General features: G+C 34.9%; 1 protein-coding gene across 3 annotated transcripts in view; it reads left to right on the top strand.

The window, feature by feature from the left end:
• Positions 1-9,043: 9,043 nt before the first annotated feature.
• Positions 9,044-19,615, top strand: part of LOC136036926 (uncharacterized) — a 103,453-nt gene continuing 92,881 nt past the window's right edge. Inside the window, exons 1-2 of one of the 3 annotated variants that reach the window (XM_065719330.1) lie at positions 9,104-9,200; positions 18,867-18,941. In XM_065719330.1, the coding sequence (XP_065575402.1) occupies positions 9,194-9,200; positions 18,867-18,941 (82 nt within the window). In that variant the 5' untranslated portion in view covers positions 9,104-9,193. Of the gene's footprint in view, positions 9,201-18,866; positions 18,942-19,615 lie in introns of all 3 variants that reach the window. The other 2 variants (XM_065719314.1, XM_065719321.1) reach the window with 2 other exon arrangements.

Here is a 19,615-nt window from a genome sequence, read left to right as displayed (position 1 = left end):
GGAATAGCTAAAGATATAAAATTGGAACTCAGAGAAATGCTGAGAAGGATATTAAACTGAATAAAAAGATACTATGAACATCCATATGGCCGAAAGGATTTAAGTGCAATATCTAAGGAATGGTCTGGGGTATTACCTTGAAACTTTGAGGGGATGTGAGGGTTTATGCCGAATTAAATAAAAAAGATACAATGTGCATCTTGTTTGCCAAATAAGTTTATCTACAATATCTCAAGAACTGTAATGGGTATCAATTTAAAATATTCGCTGAATAGTGAAGACATTTTGAAAAAATCAAAAGATAATATATTCTTCCAGGTTGTTAAATAGATGTACCTGGAATATATCTGGAACGAATAAGGGTACTAAATCAAATTTTCAGGCACTGTCGAGAAGGAGTTTGAGATCAATCAAAAGTGATTTTTGCATCCGGGTTGTCACCTTAATTTCAACAAAATATCATTTTAACACCCTTGGCTTTTTCGGACAACCCAGGATCAAAGAGTCCTTCCTTTGTCAAGATATATACAATATATAAACAGTAGAAAAACTGCATGAATTTCAACCCTAGCACCAAAAACTATAGAGCGCTTTGCCTTTTCCAGAAGTAAACTTATTGGACCTTTTGACTATGTTGGGTAAAATTATACAAGAACTTCTAATTTTCAATGAAATGAACCTCTTTTCAAGTTTCAACGACTACTCCTTTCATAGAGAGGGGCCTGGTAAAAAATTAATTATAATAATACATTGAAGCCTTATCGTTCTTTATTAGGGCAGTGCCACTGCCGTGCTTATGATCTTAAATTCAAATTTGGATCTATCAGTGCAACCCAAGTCTCAGAAGTATGGTACTAATTTCCTATGGCATACTTTATAAAAGGCATACCATAGGAAATTTGACTTTGTGTACTTAAATCACAATTGACCGTTCTTTAAGATGTTGTTGTAAGATATATGTATTGTAGCAATTCTATTTGTTACGTGCAACGGAATTTTGCTTGCGACTGATGTCGTTTCATTAGGTTCTTAATTTCCAGGGTGGATCTAATAGTATTCTTGGAAACTTGTGTTACATGTACATTTCTTTTGTTCCAGAGGCAGACGAGAAAGGTTAAATGGGCTTGAAAAAGGCCGGGTTGAAATAATAACCAGTTTTCTGGAAAAGTAAGGACTAATTGCATCCAGGAAAACAGATCTGTTGACTTTTAAAAAGTAGACTTATTGGTTAACTAATTTTTGTTAAATCGAACAAGGGTGTTATCAGCCTTCCAAATTCCGGTCAGCATTAATTACCGTTTTGATCAACTCCTTTCTTTAAGGCTTCTCGGATTTGGGATTGGAAGTGGCTTCAATAAGGTCGTCACGAAGTGGAACAGAGCAAACTAAAATGACTGCTAGTGGTCTCACTTGATCCAATGGAGGCCCTGTAAATTATTATATTCTTCAGCCTGTACATTAGAGATGGCACTCTGGGTTGCCAAAGGGACATTTTTAGTGCTTTTTTGACACTTTTTCACGCTGGGTGACACCGTGCCACTATTGGGTGAAAAAAGGCCACTTTTTGAAAAAAAGGACACTTTTTGACATTTTTTCAAAATCAGTACCATATGTATTTATTTTCAGTTTTTTCCTAACTGCTTTTAATTTGTGCTTTTCAGGTTCGTTTCGGTCTTAGAGATTTTTTTATCGTATCCGCACTGCTTTTCTTTTCAAAAGCGCAAAAATTCAAACGTGGTGAAACATGTGACTTGCTCATGCATCATTTGGCCTTTATGCAGATGATTTGATCATTTGGAAGTCAGGAAGGGATATTAGGGCTTCCCAATATCAATCAGTAAAAATAAATCCATTATATTTACTAATGGTACTCAAGATCCTCCTAATCCACTGACAATTTTCTCAAGGGAGATCCCATATTGCAATTCAGTGAAGTTACTTGGTTTATTAATGGATTCTAAAATGCAGTGGCATGAACATATTAATTCTTTGAAATCTCTGATTATTCAAAGACTTTGTATTCTAAAAAGACTTGCTGGAAGTAAGTGGGGATGTCACCCAAAAATTATTTTGGATTTTTACAAATTATATATTCGTTCAAATATAGAATATGGGATTCAAATTTTTTCAGCTCGTCCCCCATCCTCATTCAAAATCCTTGAATCTTTACAAAATTCTGCTATTCGAATAGCTTTGGGTGTGCATAAGCATACTCCTCTGTCAAAGTTAAGAACACTGTCGGGATTGGTGTCCCTAAGTGAAAGAGCATCTAGTCTAAGGATAAAGTATTTCTCGCAAATCCAGGCTTATGGAACCAAGCATGCTGTATATGCACATACCTTTGCTGAGAAGTTAGCCTGTCCCAATGCCCATTCATCATGGAATCAGTTTCAACTGGAGGTCCCAAACTGGAATCAACATTTGCTTTATGCATATCCCTTTACTGAATCCCCCCCATGGGAAATGAGTCCTCCAAGCTGTCAAGTAGAACTTATCTCTATTAGTAAAGATTTGATTCCTAATTATGAGATCCAGACTATTTTGGCTGAACACATCTCAAAGGCTTACCCCAACTATAGAAAAATATATACAGATGGATCCGTCCAGAGGGAAAGAGCTGGAGCAGGAGCATGCATCCCATCCCTGAATCTGAACATTTATTCTCCTCTCCCATTGGGATCTTCTATCTTGTCTGCTGAATTATGTGCCATCCGCCTGGCCTTGGATGCACTTATAAATTATAACATTGAATCTGAAAATATACTCTGTCTCTCCGACTCTAAATCAGCATTACTACTGATCCAAAATATTAATAGAATTGCTAATGACAAAGATTTATATAATATTAGAAGACAGCTTCTTAATCTTAAGATCAAGGAAAATGAAGTTTATTTTCAACATGTTCCTAGTCATAAAGGTATAAAATATAATGATGTGGCTGATTCTCTAGCAGCAAAGGCTTCCATGTTATCTCCTAGTCCTTCCTCTGACCTCAATTCACGAGATATTATCAGACAAAGATCCAAAGTTAATCACAGTACGTTAATGTTATCTCCATTTCATACAAGATTAAATACAGTGCTATATTACCGGCTGAAATCAGGTGCCCTACTTCTAAATAGCTTGTTATTTAATTGGAAGCTACATCATTCCCCTTTATGCCGAATCTGCTTTTCAACAGAGGAAACAATCCAGCATATTTTATTTGATTGCCAGGCTCAGAGTGAGGAGACTGTTGCTCTTAAGCGTTTCTGCTCCTTGGCTAAGATTCCAAATACTTATACAGCTATCCTGGATTCTAACCTGCCATGGGAAATTGATCGTAAGATATTTAAGGCAGCAATTGATACCTTAAAGAAGAGAAATATTGTTTAATAAAGATTAAAGCTTGAAGAAGTCAATTTTTAAAAGGACGCGATTTATCCATAGTTTTTGATTGTGCAGAAGAGAGCGGGAATGAGTAGGAAGAGCCGTATTGGTACCGGCTGGCCTAGTGCCTTAAACTGCTGGGGACAGGTAGCTCAGGTACTCGTACTTCCCACAATCAATAACAGTGTATTATTGTTCATAATCGTATATATCCATTGTTTGCAGACTGGAGGAGAATAGCGCTTCCAGTAGCTAATTTTTCTGAAGAAGAAGTCAAAGAGGTGAAAGGACTTGTTGTTAGTCCATATACCTCCCTACAATTTTTGGAACTGGAACTGCTCAAGAGAGTTTAGAAAAAGTTTTTTTGATAAAAAACTGAAGCAAGCATATTGCTGCTGGTAAGTAAAAGCTTAGGGTGTTTTATGACTTGTAGTCTACAGGAGTATGCAGAAGTTCGGCCTGGATAGTAGTTAGTAGCAAACTATCTGATCCTGATCTGATTTGCTGCTGCTTAATCATTTCTTGGACGAGGGTGAACCGCAGTTGATTTCCTGAATTTAGACATTGAGCTTTTGGTAAATATGCACTTTAGTTTCACATGCATTTGAGAGGGTGGACCTGTTCCATATGGGTACAGTCTAACCCACAAGAAAATTCTCTGGTAACTGTAAACATGTAATGCTGTCAATGACTGAACATCACATCTAGTGTGCCAAGTGCTAACTAAGAAAATGTGCTTTTTGCCCAAAGTGATGAAAGGATACAAGAACAACAGTGAAAAATGTTTTGCTTTACATTCTGTAACCTGGTGGACTGTTTAAAGCAGAAACAGAAGACTGTTATCGAAACCAACCAGGCTTCCAAGCCATTTCATAAGCAAATTGGCAAAATTGTACCTACCCAATCACATGCAGTGTGGTCACCCCCGGTTACCTTTTTTGTGAAACAGTCAAAGGAACCCTCTGCAGACAAGGCTTCAAAAGATAAGGCATCCAAGATTCAAGCCTACATGAAAGAGCCTACAACTAAGGCATATCTGTACTTTCTGGCTTCTGTGTTTGGTAAGGTAAATACATTGAACGTACAGTTCCAGTCTGGGGACACAATGATCCACACTTTGATAACAAGCTTCGGATCGACATTGAAAGTGATCATGAGATGCTTCATGAAACTAGAAATCCTGAACAGAAGTGATGCTTTTGAGTTGCCTCTTGATCCCCGAAGCTACAAAGATATGAAAGATGTGTTGTGTGGTCCCAACACAGAAGCTTACGTGAATGAAGAAGGAGCATCAGGGAAAGCTATTGAACAGTTTAGGCTGACTTGCTTGGGATTCTACGTCGAACTGGTGAAGCAGATGAGAAAGCGGGTTAATCATAAAGATAAGACGTTACAAGCTCTCGAGTATTTAGACCCGAAAGTTGCCATGAATGGAACTGTTGAAATGATTAGTCCATTAGAACCATCAGATTTAGCAAACTCCTGGGGAAAAGTCAGAGCGAGATAGAGTCTGCTAGAGACACTCTAGAAAACCAGTGCCTGAGCCTGCCAGATTCCAAAGAAGAAATAAGCCTGAAGTCTGGTGGTGAAGAGCTAGTGTCCTCATCATCTTAGTTATGGAAGCTCTTGTTAGATGGGAAGAATCCTGACGGCACTCCCAAATTCTTTGAACTATAAACCTTTATGTTGAACTTATGCGCGTTACCTCACTCAAGTGCTGGTGCCGAAAGATAATTTTCTTAACTAACAAACATTAAAACTAACTTGTGAAATCGGTTGGAAATAAAAACTGTGGATTTCCTCATGCATGTAAAGCAGATGGTTACTCGTAGCGCTGCGTCGGTGGATCGGTGTCAGATTTCGCCAATATTACTTAACAACTTTTCGAGGTGGTACTGCAAGGCTGACGACAAGGATGAGAAAATCGAGAATGAATCTGAACCTGACCTATTTGCTGACCAATCAGAAAACCAAATAACGGAAATCAGATTGATGTAGCCAAAGTTTTTTTCTCCAAAATGGTTAACCACTAGAAATTGATTTTTTTTTTCAAAAATGAAAGCTGAAGATTTGAACAGATTTCTTGCATTAGATTCTGCATTAAAGTTTAATTCTGCATTAAATCATAAGCACGTCAGAACAAATACAATGATATAATAAATGTTAAGGGATAAACATAGTTACAAAGTTATATCAATTATTAAAATGTGAAACAAAATAGGGAACGAAAGAGTTTTTGTACCTCATGGTCAACAATTGGGGACACAAGTCAAGTTGGGTATTTGAATCTCTACAAGCACTAAGTCTTGCATTAGGAAGGATTGGGGGGTTTTCTTTGAAGGGGGGAAGAAAACTTCTATGACAGTCAGAACTAAGGCACTTGTGCCCAAAGTTCATGGTAAGGAAGTGACGTTGTGATTCCAATGTAGTGAGTTCAAGTCTAGCCAAACCTTCATCGTAAGTAGTATAGGACGTGCCCAATATAAATTTTATAGCTCTTTTTTGAATGCTTTCAATTTTGGAACATTGGGATTTGTTTAACCCAGGGTGTCAGACAGGGCAAGTGCATTCAAGACAAGGTCTTATATAAGAAAATACATTATTTTAAGGTTCTTGATTGATTTGGGAACCGTTTGAGAAGGGAGAAATATTTAAGGAGGGAACCGCCTGTTTTAAATAAGTGAAAAGAGTGAGATTTCCATTTAAGGTCATTGTCCAAATGCAATCCAAGCAGCTTAACCATGTTTAAATTTGGAATGCAAAGGTAATTATTGATTGGGGGTACATTTAAAAAAAAGGAGAATAGCATTAAATTGCTTTTCAGTATGCTTAGATTGAGTTTAACATTGTCAAGGTCGTTCTTTAAGTTGTTAATGAGTGATTCAAGTTTAACGCCCAAAGTGTTAGGGGTTTGACAAAGGTTAAGTAATGTCAATTCATCTGCAAATTTAAAAGTGTTGTCAAAGTTTGGTAAAACATCGTTAAAAACAATTAAAAATACTAAAGGACCCAATTTAGTCCCTTGGGGGGCTCTACGGGAAATCTAGGTAAAACCTGATGAATCTCCGTTAGGGAGGACTACACATTGCTCACGATCAGACAAAAAACTAGCTACCATACGTAAAACAAAATCTCTGACACCTAAAGCCCTTGCATTATCAGTAACTGTCTGATGATCCAAGTTGTCAAAGGCTTTGCTAATATCAGCAAAAACAGCCTCAACATAGGAACTACTTAACTCAAGATGTTTGAAAACAGTGTCAAGTATATAACATAAACAATGGGTGGTGCTATGATTCGGCCTTAAGCCAAACTGATTTGGATTGATTTTATCTTGAATATCGTCAAAGAGGAAATTGTAAATAAAACTTTCAAAAATTTTAGAGAAAATAGAGGTTTTTGATATTGGTCTTAAGTCGGAGGGAACTGTTGGGGTCTTGTTTTTCGGTGTAGGTGACATAATAGCTTGTTTCAAACACACTGGAAAAATACCATCTACAAAACATTGGTTAAAAATTGCAGTTAGAGGTACACTTAAATAAGGGGCACATTTCAAACTCAATTTGGTAGGGATATCACCTGGGTATACTGACTTATTTGTATCAAGATTTTCGAGTTTAAGCTGAGTCTAATGTATTTCAATCACAGAAATTTCACTTACTGCACTGTTGGCCGGTGTATTTTGGAGTGGCGGGTGATCTTTAGAAGTTGAAGCAAAATAATCATTTATGATGTCCGCAGTCACAGGGTCACCATTACTATGCAGCAGGAGAAACTTAGAAGAGACGTTTCCCATGAGATCTTGGATACATTTGTGGAAATTCTTAGGGTTAGAATACAGTAACTTATTGAGCACATGAGCACTGTGCTCTTTTCTTGCTTTACAGATTTCACTAATAACAATGTTTCGAAGTTTTCGAGATTCTTGGGAAAATCCTTCCCTAAAGAGTCTATCGCATTCATTTATTAGGCACAAATTTTTTTATCTATCCATGGTTTACAAGTGGATTTGCGATTGACTTTTTTCACTGGAAACGTGTCACAGTATAACTGGAAAAGTTCTGCTGAAAACTTAGAAGTCATTTTATCACCATTAGTAAGACATAGGATATTGGCCCAGGATTTGGAGCTAAGTTTTACTTTGAAATGGGAAATCTTCTCGTCAGTAATGGGCATATTTGAATAACTGATCAATGGTTTAGCGGGAAAGGATTATAAAGGGGTCCAAAAGATTCATAGATGGTCACTTGTCCCTAATGGAAGGGCAATTTTTGGGGCAAAATAGTAATCTTCAATTTTGGTAAAAATCAAGTCTAGGGTTTTATCACTGCGTGTAGGCGACCTGACAACCTGATCAAGACTAAAAGCAGCGCTAAGCCACTTTTGGTCTAGCTCATTAAAATCACCACATAATGTAATTGCAGCAAAGGGGTACTTGTGACAAATTCTGTCAGTATAAAATTGCAGATATGCCGTCAGCTCCTTCTTAAATCCACTACGAGGAGGGTAAATCCACTGTTTTCAATAAATAATACAAAAAATTATGCAAGATACGTCTTTTGGGAGGTTTTTGGGTCTGGTCCAGAGCCATAAAACTTCAGTTTTTGAGTTGTTCTCTATTTCAGGAGATGAAAGAATCCGATTTGGGAGGGTACACCCACAAAAAAAGCCACTCCTCCACCATGAGATAGAGGAATACCACCTTTGCCCAATCTGGCTTAAAATGATTAAGCCCCAGACTTTGGGAAATGGTAGACAAAATTTTGTAGAAGATCTGATATGCTACTAAAGGAAAAGAGGGAGCGAGGGCAATTAAGCCGTGTCGGCAGCGACAGACATCGTATCTGTGGTCTGCTGGCACAAATATTTTAAGCCCCTTCTTCGTTATGGCGTTTTTCGGCCGAGACGGCTGGGGCGGCTCATAGTGAAGACAGGTTTTATCGCCGTTTTTGTTTTATCGCCGTACAGAGTAGACATTTTGGCTGAAAACACATAAACTAAACAACACAATTTGTCATTCATCTTAGTTGTACTCCATTTCCTTACGTTCCTGTAAAACCGCAAACGCAACACAAATGACTCAAAATTTTCTGCAGCTCCTGAAATAAGACTGCGCTTTCTAATTTTTTGCCAAAGACAACGAAAACGAAAACTGTCAGGCTTTACTGAGTTTTCGGAAGAAGAATAACTATTACAATCGAAGGTTCGAGAGAACCAGAGAAATTGTGCTAAATTCTTTTTCTTCTTGGCGTATAAGGCGATTTGAGGTTTTAAATGGGACTTTACTTATTTGAAGAGCCGCTTTGCTTTTACTTGAAAAAGAAGAACGCAAATCTGGCTCTGGAGTTGAAAGAAAACCATTTAAAGCCTTTTTTTGTCAACTTTTAAAGTATATTGGCTAATTTTCTAGGAAGACACTAAAAGTGTCCCTTTTTTGCTGAATTTGACACTTTAGTCCCGAAAAGTTTTGGCAACCCTGATGGCACTGTTTTGGTTCTTTTACGTCATTTGATTGCTGAATGTTTGTCTTCTACTTCGGGTAGAATTGCCTTTACTTCAAGCCGATCCTTCCAAATATAATTTTAATCCGAAAATCTGACCTAAACTGAGCCTGTTTAGTAGAAACAATTTGATAATCAATAAATATGTGTTTTTAAAATATATTTTACGAATTTTAAGATGTGGTATGACGACAGTTGTGGTTTTAGTATAAACTGGCATAAAAAAGGTTTATTGCATGCGGCAACTCTGAAATTCCAGCGTTTGAACTGGAACCTTCTTGTGGTTCATTAAAAATTGTTGAAAGGTTCAAATTGAAAAGAGAATGGAAGGTAAGCTAATTCCAAAAAGCTATAATTTTTTTCGTATTTTGATCCTCATACCACATTCGCTAGTTAGGCTTATTATGGTGCTGAAGAGGCTTGTAAGAGTATGAAAGGCTAGCCATTCCTTGGATGAAACATTGTTTTAAGCTAGATTCTTGCATTAAATTGGAAAATGTATTTATGAGACAACAGTAACCCTCAATAAGATTCAATCCTTTGTTTTGAGGATCCAGCTCATGAAGAACTAGTTGTTAGTTTCCTGGACAATTCATAGCCGACATTAGTTCTAATAGCCTAGCCAACTGGCTGGGTAAATTTTTCAGTTCATATTTGACTTACCAAAAAACTAGCTACTGGAAGTGCTATTCTCCTCCAGTCTTCAAACAATGGATATATACGATTATGAACAATAATACACTGTTATTGATTGTGGGAAGTGTGAGTACCTGAGCTACCTGTCCCCAGCAGTTTAAGGCACTAGGCCGGCCAGTACCAATACGGCTCTTCCTACTCATTCCTGCTCTCTTCTGCACAATCAAAAACTATGGATAAATCCTGTCCCTTTAAAAATAGACTTCTTCAAGCTTTAATCTTTATTAAACAATATTTCTCTTCTTTAAGATATCAATTGCTGCCTTAAATATCTTATGATCATTTCCCATGGCAGGTTAGAATCCAGGAGAGCTGTATAAGTATTTGAAATCTTAGCCAAGGAGCAGAAACGCTTAAGAGCAACAGTCTCCTCACTCTGAGCCTGGCAATCAAATAAAATATGCTGGATTGTTTCCTCTGCTGAAAAGCAGTTTTGGCATAAAGGGGAATGATGTAGCTTCCAATTAAATAACAAGCTATTTAGAAGTGGGGCACCTGATTTCAGCCGGTAATATAGCACTGTATTTAATCTTGTATGAAATGGAGATAACATTAATTTACTGTGATTAATTTTGGATCTTTGCCTGATAATTTCTTGTGAATTGAGGTCAGAGGAAGGACTAGGAAATAACATGGAAGCCTTTGCTGCTAGAGAATCTGCCATATCATTATATTTTATGCCTTTATGACTAGGAACCTGTTGAAAATAAACTTCATTTTCCTTGATCTTAAGATTAAGAAGCTGTCTTCTAATATTATATAAATCTTTATCATTAGCAATTCTATTAATATTTTGGATCAGTAGTAATGCTGATTTAGAGTTGGAGAGACAGAGTATATTTTCAGATTCCATGTTATAATTTATAAGTGCATCCAAGGCCAGGCAGATGGCACATAATTCAGCAGACAAGATAGAAGATCCCAATGGGAGAGGAGAATAAATGTTCAAATTCAGGGATGGGATACATGCTCCTGCTCCACCTCTTTCCCTCTGGGCAGATCCATCTGTATATATTTTTCTATAGTTGGGGTAAGCATTTGAGATGTGTTCAGCCAAAATAGCCTGGATCTTGTAATTAGGAATCAAATCTTTACTAATAGAGATAAGTTCTACTTGACAGCTTGGAGGGCTCATTTCCCATGGGGTGGACTTAGTAAAGAGATATGCATAAAGCAAATGTTGATTCCAGTTTGGGACCTCCAGTTGAAACTGATCCCATGATGAATGGGATATTGAATATATAATGTTTAGCTATTGAGTTTTTCTTTATATATAGGCTAAACTATTTTGTTTTATATTTGCTGTGTGGTAGATTTTGCAGTCCTAAGCATTTATCCTCCAGTGTTTACTCCTACAAGAATATACCCCTCCAGAAAATACCCCCACTTAGAAAATAAGCTTTCAAATTTGAGAATTTTATTTAAGTTTGATAATTTTTTCATTGTTCTTATTGTTGACTTATGATGCTTCTATTGCAAATTCAAATTTAAGCTCTTTTTGAGCTCTTGAAAATGACTGAAATATTTCTAGTTTTTGGGTGTAAAAAAGGCTTAAAATAGCATGATTTAACCTGAACATTCTATATCTTCTTCTGTTGGCTTTCATATTTTTGATATTTTATCAAAACACAGTCAATAATATGAACAGTGAAAAATCCACTTTGATTTTTCCTTTACTTTATTTTCTGTAGGGGGAAGGAATTTTGATACTTGTGTGTTGTATACCAGTTACTCAAGTTTACACTGTGTAAAACTTGAGAACAGACCATTTTTTGTTAGTTTCTTTCAGTTTAGTGCAAGAAAAAGACAAGTGACAGAATAGATGGGAAATACTTAATTTGGGCTATGTAAATGCACATAAGGTGAGTGGGCAGTGGGGAAATAAAGTATCTGGACAGTTTGAAGTCCAAAAAGAATTCTTGCTTCATAGTATACAGACTAATTATACCAGTCACATTTTACATGCAGACATGTTATACTTTACCCCCTTTCCCCTAATATGCAAATATCCAGCCCAAATGTGTTTCTGAAGTAATTAACAAACCACTTTGTTCTCAAGTTTTGATCATAAACTTGAGTGAGTGGCATATAATGCACAAGTAGGGTAAAGGCACCAATGATTTGACAGTGTAATTTTGGAACCACTACAAAAATATTCCTTCAAAACAGGATAACTCTGCTTGGTTATGACTTGGAATAACATCTCTTGAAGCTGTTATTATATTTTGGCAATACAAAATATGGATACTATATCCAATACAGCTGTATAAGAAAAGAATATTCAGTTCAATCTTTTTCTTGTTTTCTACACAAAATAAGCTACTGACAATTTTTTTCAGCTATTTAATGTTCAAACTGTCATTACTTTTTTTTTGCAAAAAAAAAATTGAGATCAGTACTAATGCATCAATATACATCTTATCTTCTATAAAATGTAGCCACATTGGCTTTTTTAAAATAAAACTAAGTTATAAAATTATTGACAAAATTGTGTTCTAAGCATCCAACAATTCTTGTCTGATCTAGTGGAATATGAGACCAACTAAAAATGCTCCTTCAGCCAAATTCATATGTAGATATTGGCTTCTATTATGAGATTCATTTCTTTTGAGAATATCTTGTAGTAACCTTGTCAAAATTTTTGACAGACAGCAACAGGCCCTGTCAAAATGTAGGTGACTTGTCAAAACTTCACTGGACATGTACAACAGATGAGAAACAATTGGTGTTTAAATTCAAGGGTCCTCTGACATAGTTTCAAATTTATGGGTGCTTTCTCAACAATGAGAGATTTGGATAATTATTATTTGTAATAATATTTCACATGAAAAGAAAACTTTAAAACATTTTATTTCTTAATTGTAGTTTTACTGATTTGATGGTAGATGCTCAGTTTTCCATTATCTGATGAACTGCTGCTTGGCCTCATACTATGTTCATATTTTTAAGCATTTGACTTGGTTGATCAGAAATGCTCTAATTTATTTATCACTGAATAAATTTGGAGTAGACCCTCTCTTAGTGAATTTTATATATATATGTTTTCTTTCAAATAGATCCCAAGCTATAAAGTACAAAATGTTCTCTCTGAACCCCTCCCTAATTAGCACAAAATTCCTCAAGGAACCTTTTTAGGAACACTCTTATATGTAGTATTGATTAATGAAATTGGTAAGATTCCCTCAAAGGTGTTAATATGTAGATGACTTGCTGATCCTTGAAGTATGTCATAGAACTATCAAAAATGACCCCATCAAAATCCTACTCATGTTTTGGATAAAGCTAAGAATTTACATTTGAAAGTAAATTCAACTAAGTCAAATATAATGACAGTAAACTTCTTAAAATTCTTGAAATCCACTCCCATTTTCTTAGACCCTATCCCACCCAAAATGCTAATGAAACATGTTGAACTGCTTAGTGTCACAAACTTCTAATAATCTTAAGTAAGACATGCTTATTTCAAGAATTCTGGACTTTCCATTCAAAGAACAGTTGAAACTAATTTTTTTTTTTAAAGTGGATAAAAATGGTAGATTAACTTTGAAATGACCAAATGTTGACAACACTTTCATTGTGAACAACAAAGAAATCTTTGCTGGACCATTAAAGCTGAGAGAAAGTGGGCCATTCCAGATAGTGCTTATAGAGAGACCTATATCACACATTATACTGTAGAGACATAGGTCACACTCTTTATGATTATCCAATTTTGTCCCTGTACTTAAGGCATTTTTATCAGTTTTTTGCTTCAACTATCTGAATAGTATTTTATACATTTACACATTTAATAAGGTTGTATGGAAACAAAGTAATGAACTAAAAAGAATAGGCATGTTGAATGCACCAGGATCCACACACAAATGATCCCCAAGTATTTTGATACATGTCAAGTTGGGTTCCAACTTATGTTGAAAACAGGTGACTTTTTTGTTGTGTCAAATTTGTTGGTGAAAATGCTTTAATTTGAGCAAGTCAAAGTTTGGCACCCTTTTCTGATAAAACTTCTAAGTTCTAACAAACAGTTAAATTTGTAGATGTTTTCCTACTTACTGAAACCCTTTTCAAGCCAAAAGTTTTTAAATTAAGCCTTCAGGAGTATATTTTTTTTTTTTTTTTTTTACAAAAAATGTTGAATCATTGGTACCTTTACCCTACCAGAATTTTTCATGGAGAGAGCCAGATTTCCTGGTATTATCTAAAATGACCAGAAATTAAATTAAAAAAGACATGTGTTTTCAACTGAAAGTAGATAACTTCAAAGACCACACTGCCTTTCCATGACAAAAGTACAACAGTTCAAAATAGGGATGAAACCTTTTAATTGACAGTGAACAGATATAAAGTTTTTAACGGGATATTTCGAACACATATACAGTGTTCATCATCAGCAGTAAAACTAAAAAAAAACATCAATAAAAACAAACAAAATTTATACTGAATAAACAAATTACATATAGTTTATTGCTCTTATTCTTTTCAATGCAAAAGCTGAAGCAAATCTCCTTGATTTTTTGGGTTCCAGTTCATTAGATTTATCCAAAATATCAGGTGGACAGAGGTCATAGCTCTTTGGTGAAATAAAATTTACTTTATTTGACCTCAGTAAATCATCATAAATTGAATTCAATCCAAATTCATCTGTATCTCTGTTTATGGAATTGTTCTTGAATAAATTATTTTTTTATTTCAATTGTTTCCCAGAAAATATGCTTTAAACCTTGGTCCCTGGAAATCAAAGAAACATTTTCAAACAAAATAAAAGTTAGTGTCATTATGTAAACCCGTTTATGTTAACACAAATTTCTTACATTAAAAATTCATCCAAACTTGTAAAAAAACTACAAGAAGTGGATTGATTGTTTCCCTGAAAACTTGCTTTAAACCTTGGTTCCTAGAAATCAAAGAAACATTTTCAAGCAAAATAAAATGATTTGGATAATTATAAATATGTTCTGACAGAGGCGATGTGAAATCTTCAGGTTTGGAATTTTGCTTTAAGGACAATGAAATAGAATTCGAATGTTGTAGTAATCTCGTTTTTAAATTCTGATTAGTACGTCCCACATAAGAGCTTCCACAAGCACATGGGGTTTTATAAACCCCACTTTGTTGCTCTATGGAAGGTTGATTCTTTCCAGATTTTAAAACACTAGCCAAAGTATTACTACCTCTTAAAGCTACCTTTAAACCATTATTTTGTAAAATTCTTTTAAGTTTTTCACTCAGCACTGGAATATATGGTAAAGAACAAAAATCATCTTTCTTTTCTGTTGTTTCCAGAATAATGTTAGAAAATTCTAGAAATTTTTTCCTTCTTTTCGAAAAAGTCTGGTCAATTAACCAACCTGGATAATGGCTACGTATCAAAATTTCTTTCAAAAACAATATTTCCTCCTCAGTGAATTTTGGAGAACAAATTCTAAAAATATATTCAGTTAAGGACATGATTAAACCAATTTTTACTTGGTGAGCATGACCAGAAAAGAATGACAAAAATCTATTATTGCTAGTAGGTTTTCTGTAAATTTTAAAATCCAGACTATTTTCCTTTTTTAAAAGAAGAACATCCAGAAATGAAAGTTTCTTATCCTCTTCTAATTCTATTGTAAATTTTAATCATTTCCCCAAAAATTAAGATGTTCTAAAAAAACCTTTTAATTCCTCCTCCCCATAATTCCATACTGAAATTATGTCATCCATATGTCTCTCCCAAAATTTGTGTTTTAAAAAATATGAATTTAACGCTATTGTTCAACATTTTCTACAAATAATTTGCTAATAAAGGACTTAGAGGGGCCCCCATGGGTAAACCATTTACTTGTTAAAAAAACCCTCTGAATTGAAAAAAATAAGAGAAGGTATTGCACAACCTAACTAAATTCATAATTACACCGACTTCCAAAACTATTTCACCACTAATTAAGTCCTAATTTCGTAATATTTTTCTTTCAAGAATTTCAGCAGCTTTTACATCAATACATGTATGCATTGATACTGTGTTGAAACTTGAGATTATAGAATTTGAAGAAATTTCCACTTCTTGTAGTTTTTTTTACAAGTTTGGACGAATTTTTAATGTAAGAACTTTGTGTTGACATGAACGGTTTACATAATGACACTAGCCATTTTCTCAGAGCACTTATAATTATTCTATATATAATTATTTATAATTATCCAAATCATTTTATGTTGTTTGAAAATGTTTCTTTGATTTCCATGGACCAAGGTTTAAAGCAAATTTTCCGGGAAACAATCGAAATTAAAAAAAAAATTATTCAAGAATAATCCTATAAACAGAGATACAGGTGAATTTGGATTGAATTTAATTTATGATGATTTACTGAGGTCAAATAAAGTAAATTTTATTTCTCTATGACCTCTGTCCACCTGATATGTCGGATAAATCTAATGAACTGGAACCAAAAAAATCAAGGAGATTTGCTTCTGCTGTTGCATTGAAAAAAAATAAGAGCAATAAACTATATGTAATTAGTTTATAGGGTATAAATTTTGTTTGTTTTTATTGATGACTTTTGGTTTATTGCTGATGATGAACACTGTATATGTGTTCAAAATAAATATCCAGTTAAAAATTCTATATTTGTTCACTGTCGATTAAAAGGTTTCATCCCTATTTTGAACTGTTATACTTTCAACTGAAAGTAAGGAGCAACATAACAACTTAAAACGAATAGAAATTATTAAGATATGAAAAGAGTTGCCCCTTCCACAAGACCTTTTTTTTACACTAAAATTTTGATTTTTTGTCCTATTTCTTTAAGAATTAAATAAAAAAACGAGTTTTTTTTAACTGAAAGTAAGGAGCGACATTAAAACTTAAAACGACCAGAAATTACTTCGTATATGAAAGAGGCTGCTTCCTCATCAACGCCCCGCTCTTTACGCTATAGTTTGACTCTTTCTCTCAATTCTTCTTTTTAAAACAGTAAAAAACTTTAGCGTAAAGAGCGGGGCGTTGATGAGGAAGCAGCCACTTTCATATACGAAGTAATTTCTGGTCGTTTTAAGTTTTAATGTCGCTCCTTACTTTCAGTTAAAAAAACTTGTTTTTTTTATTTAATTTCTGAACGTTTTTGAATCAATGCATGTTTTGATTTTGGCTCTCCGCAGAAGAATAATTAAAACAAAATTTGCATTTATTTTTTTTTGGCTAAATGGCTTTCTCATAATTTTGATCAAATGATTTTGAGAAAAAAGAGCGGGGGAGGAAGCCTAGTTGCCCTCCGATTTTTTGGTTAATTAAAAAGACAACTAGAATTTTTAATTTTTTACGAATATTTTTATTAGTAAAAGATTTACGTAACTTATAAATTAGCTTACGTAAAGAACTTTTGTATTCTCATATTTTTATTACATATATGAGGGGGCTCGCCCCCTTGTCAGATCCTCGCTCTTTACACTAACGCTTAAATTTTGTCCCAATTCATTAAGAATGACCCCAGAATCACAAAAGCCGTAGAATAAATAGTTGAAATTACTAAAAATACTTTAGCGTAAAGAGTGAGGTATTAGGAGGAGGTGAGCCCCCCAAATGGGTAATAATTTCTGTTCGTTTTAAGTTTTAATGCTGCTCCTTACTTCCAGCTGAAAGAACTTTTTCATATTTATTTTATCATTTTTTTTTAAATAATGCTAGTAAATCCTGCGCTCCCTTCATGGAGATTTTCTTCCCCCATGACAAATTATCGATGGAAAGTTCCCCCAGCAGATCCCCCTCTTCTCAACCCCTCCCCCAACCAAAAAAATCCTCCTGAAAACGCCTGTACACTTCCCAATAACCATTGCTATATGTAAGCACTAGTCAAAGTTTGTAACTTGTTGCCCCTCCCACGGGGACTGTGGGGAAGTAAGTCGTCCCCAAAGACATAGTTATAAGGCTCTTCGACTACGCTGAATATAATGGTTATCTCAGAATTTTGATCCGTTGACTTTGGGAAAATAATTAGCGTGGGAGGGGGCCTAGGTGCCCTCCAATTTTTTTGGTCACTTAAAAAGAGCATTAGAACTTTTCATTTCCGTTAGAATGAGCCCTCTTGTAACATTCTAGGACAACTGGGTCGATACGATCACCCCTGGAAAAAAAAACAAAAAAACAAATAAACACGCATCAGTGATCTGCCTTCTGGCAAAAAATACAAAATTCCACATTTTTGTAGATAGGAGCTTGAAACTTCTACAGTAGGGTTCTCTGATACGCTGAATCTGATTTTTGAATCTGAATCCGAATTTTCTCAGGCTCGTAACTTTTGATGGGTAAGATTAAACTTGATGAAACTTATATATTCAAAATCAGCATTAAAATGCGATTCTTTTGATGTAGGTATCAAAATTCCATTTTTTAGAGTTTTGGTTACTATTGAGCCGGGTCGCTCCTTACTACAGTTCGTTACTACGAACTGTTTGACAATTCCTGAAACACAATGGCCATTTAATTAGAACAATAAGCTTTGCTTTGAAATTCTAAAAAAAAAACTTTAGTTAAAGACTGAGGTCTTGAGGAGGAGGCCAACCCCTTTCTTACACGTAATAATTTCAGTTTGTTTTAAGGTTTGATGTTACTCTTTACTTTCATTGAAAAACTAGTTTTTTTTTAAACTCAGTTACTAACACGTAGTATTTGTTAATGAGAAACATAAATAACAAGTTTTTGAAGAAAAGTAAAGAGCCTCATTAAACCAAAAATGAGCATAAATGAAGTAAAATAATCTCCCCCCTCCCTCCACCTATATGCAAACATTTAGCCCAAATTATATATTTCCCATGTATTCTATCAATTGTCTTGTGCTAAGCTGAAAGAACTAACAAAGAAACCAGTTTGTTCTTGAGTTTTACACAGAATAAATTTGAGTGAGTAGTGTATAAAACACAAGTACTAAAAGTCCTCCTCCTCCCTACAGAAAAAAGACAAAACTCAAATAAAATTCCCAAATTTGGAAATATTATTTTCCATGGGGGGGAGTAAACGCTAGGGGGTATTTTCTGTGGGTTGGGCTATTTTCTCGGGGTGGGGTAAACAACAGCCACCAGATATACCTTGCCTCCACTCTATACCCTCAGAAATACACTGACCCTTGAAGACTTTTTTTGTAAAATTCTACTTCAGCTACTTTTTGCTTCTTGGAAAGTTAGGTTAGGAAAAAAAATTATTAATGAATTCAGGGTCAAAAACATACTCTGGGAAGGTATTGCCAAGCTTCTATGTTAACCTCATCTGATTTCTGATGTCTTAGAATTTTGTGTACTTGATATATTTAAATTTTAATATCTATTTTCCAGGGTTTCATTTTTATAACACAAAGATTTTTAATGGTTATCAAAGTTCACTGCCCTCTAGAGAGAGAAGAAGTAGAGGTAGGTGCTTTGGAACACCTTCCCATGATGTACTTTATTGTGTAGACTTATCCCTGAAAGTTTTTTTTTCTAACTTAACCCCTTTCCAAGATAGCAAAAAGGAGCTAAACTAGGATTTTTCTGATCTTTTGTAATCTCTATTCTGTAAAATTAAAGCAATGAGAGATTGTCATGGGCTGGGGTAGGCCCTCAGTACTTAATTATTGCCTAATCTTGGACAGATATCCTGATTAAAAAAAACGATGTTGGCACAACGTATTAGTTATTTATATTTTGGTTTGCTTTAGACCAGGGCACTTTGTATTGAAGGAGCTGTCACATAAACTTTGAAAAGAGCTCATTTGACTGGCAATTGAAAAGGCTAGTGCCCTTTTCCCATAGCCACCATTTCCCCAAACACATCCAGCCAAAATTTTGAGATAGGCCTTTTTTTTTGTTCAACACATAGTTGAAAGGCCTGGAAATTATCTCTTTGAGGATGACACCCCCCCCCCCACAGCTGTCAGGGCAAGGATGGTAAGTTATGCCCTGGGGGTATACAAGGCTTTTATGGAAAGCGATGTCATAGAAACTTCAAAAAGGGCTCATTTCATTGAAAATTGAGAGGGCTAGTGCCCTTTTTATTAGTCGAAAGTGATTAAAGGGTACATGCCCCCCTCATCATTTCCTCAGAC

The sequence above is a fragment of the Artemia franciscana genome, chromosome 2 (genome assembly GCF_032884065.1).
Source record: "Artemia franciscana chromosome 2, ASM3288406v1, whole genome shotgun sequence".
Classification (NCBI taxonomy): Eukaryota; Metazoa; Arthropoda; class Branchiopoda; order Anostraca; family Artemiidae; genus Artemia; species Artemia franciscana.
The sequence above is the reverse complement of the archived record's forward strand: the minus strand, read 5'-3'. Positions and strand labels throughout refer to the sequence as shown.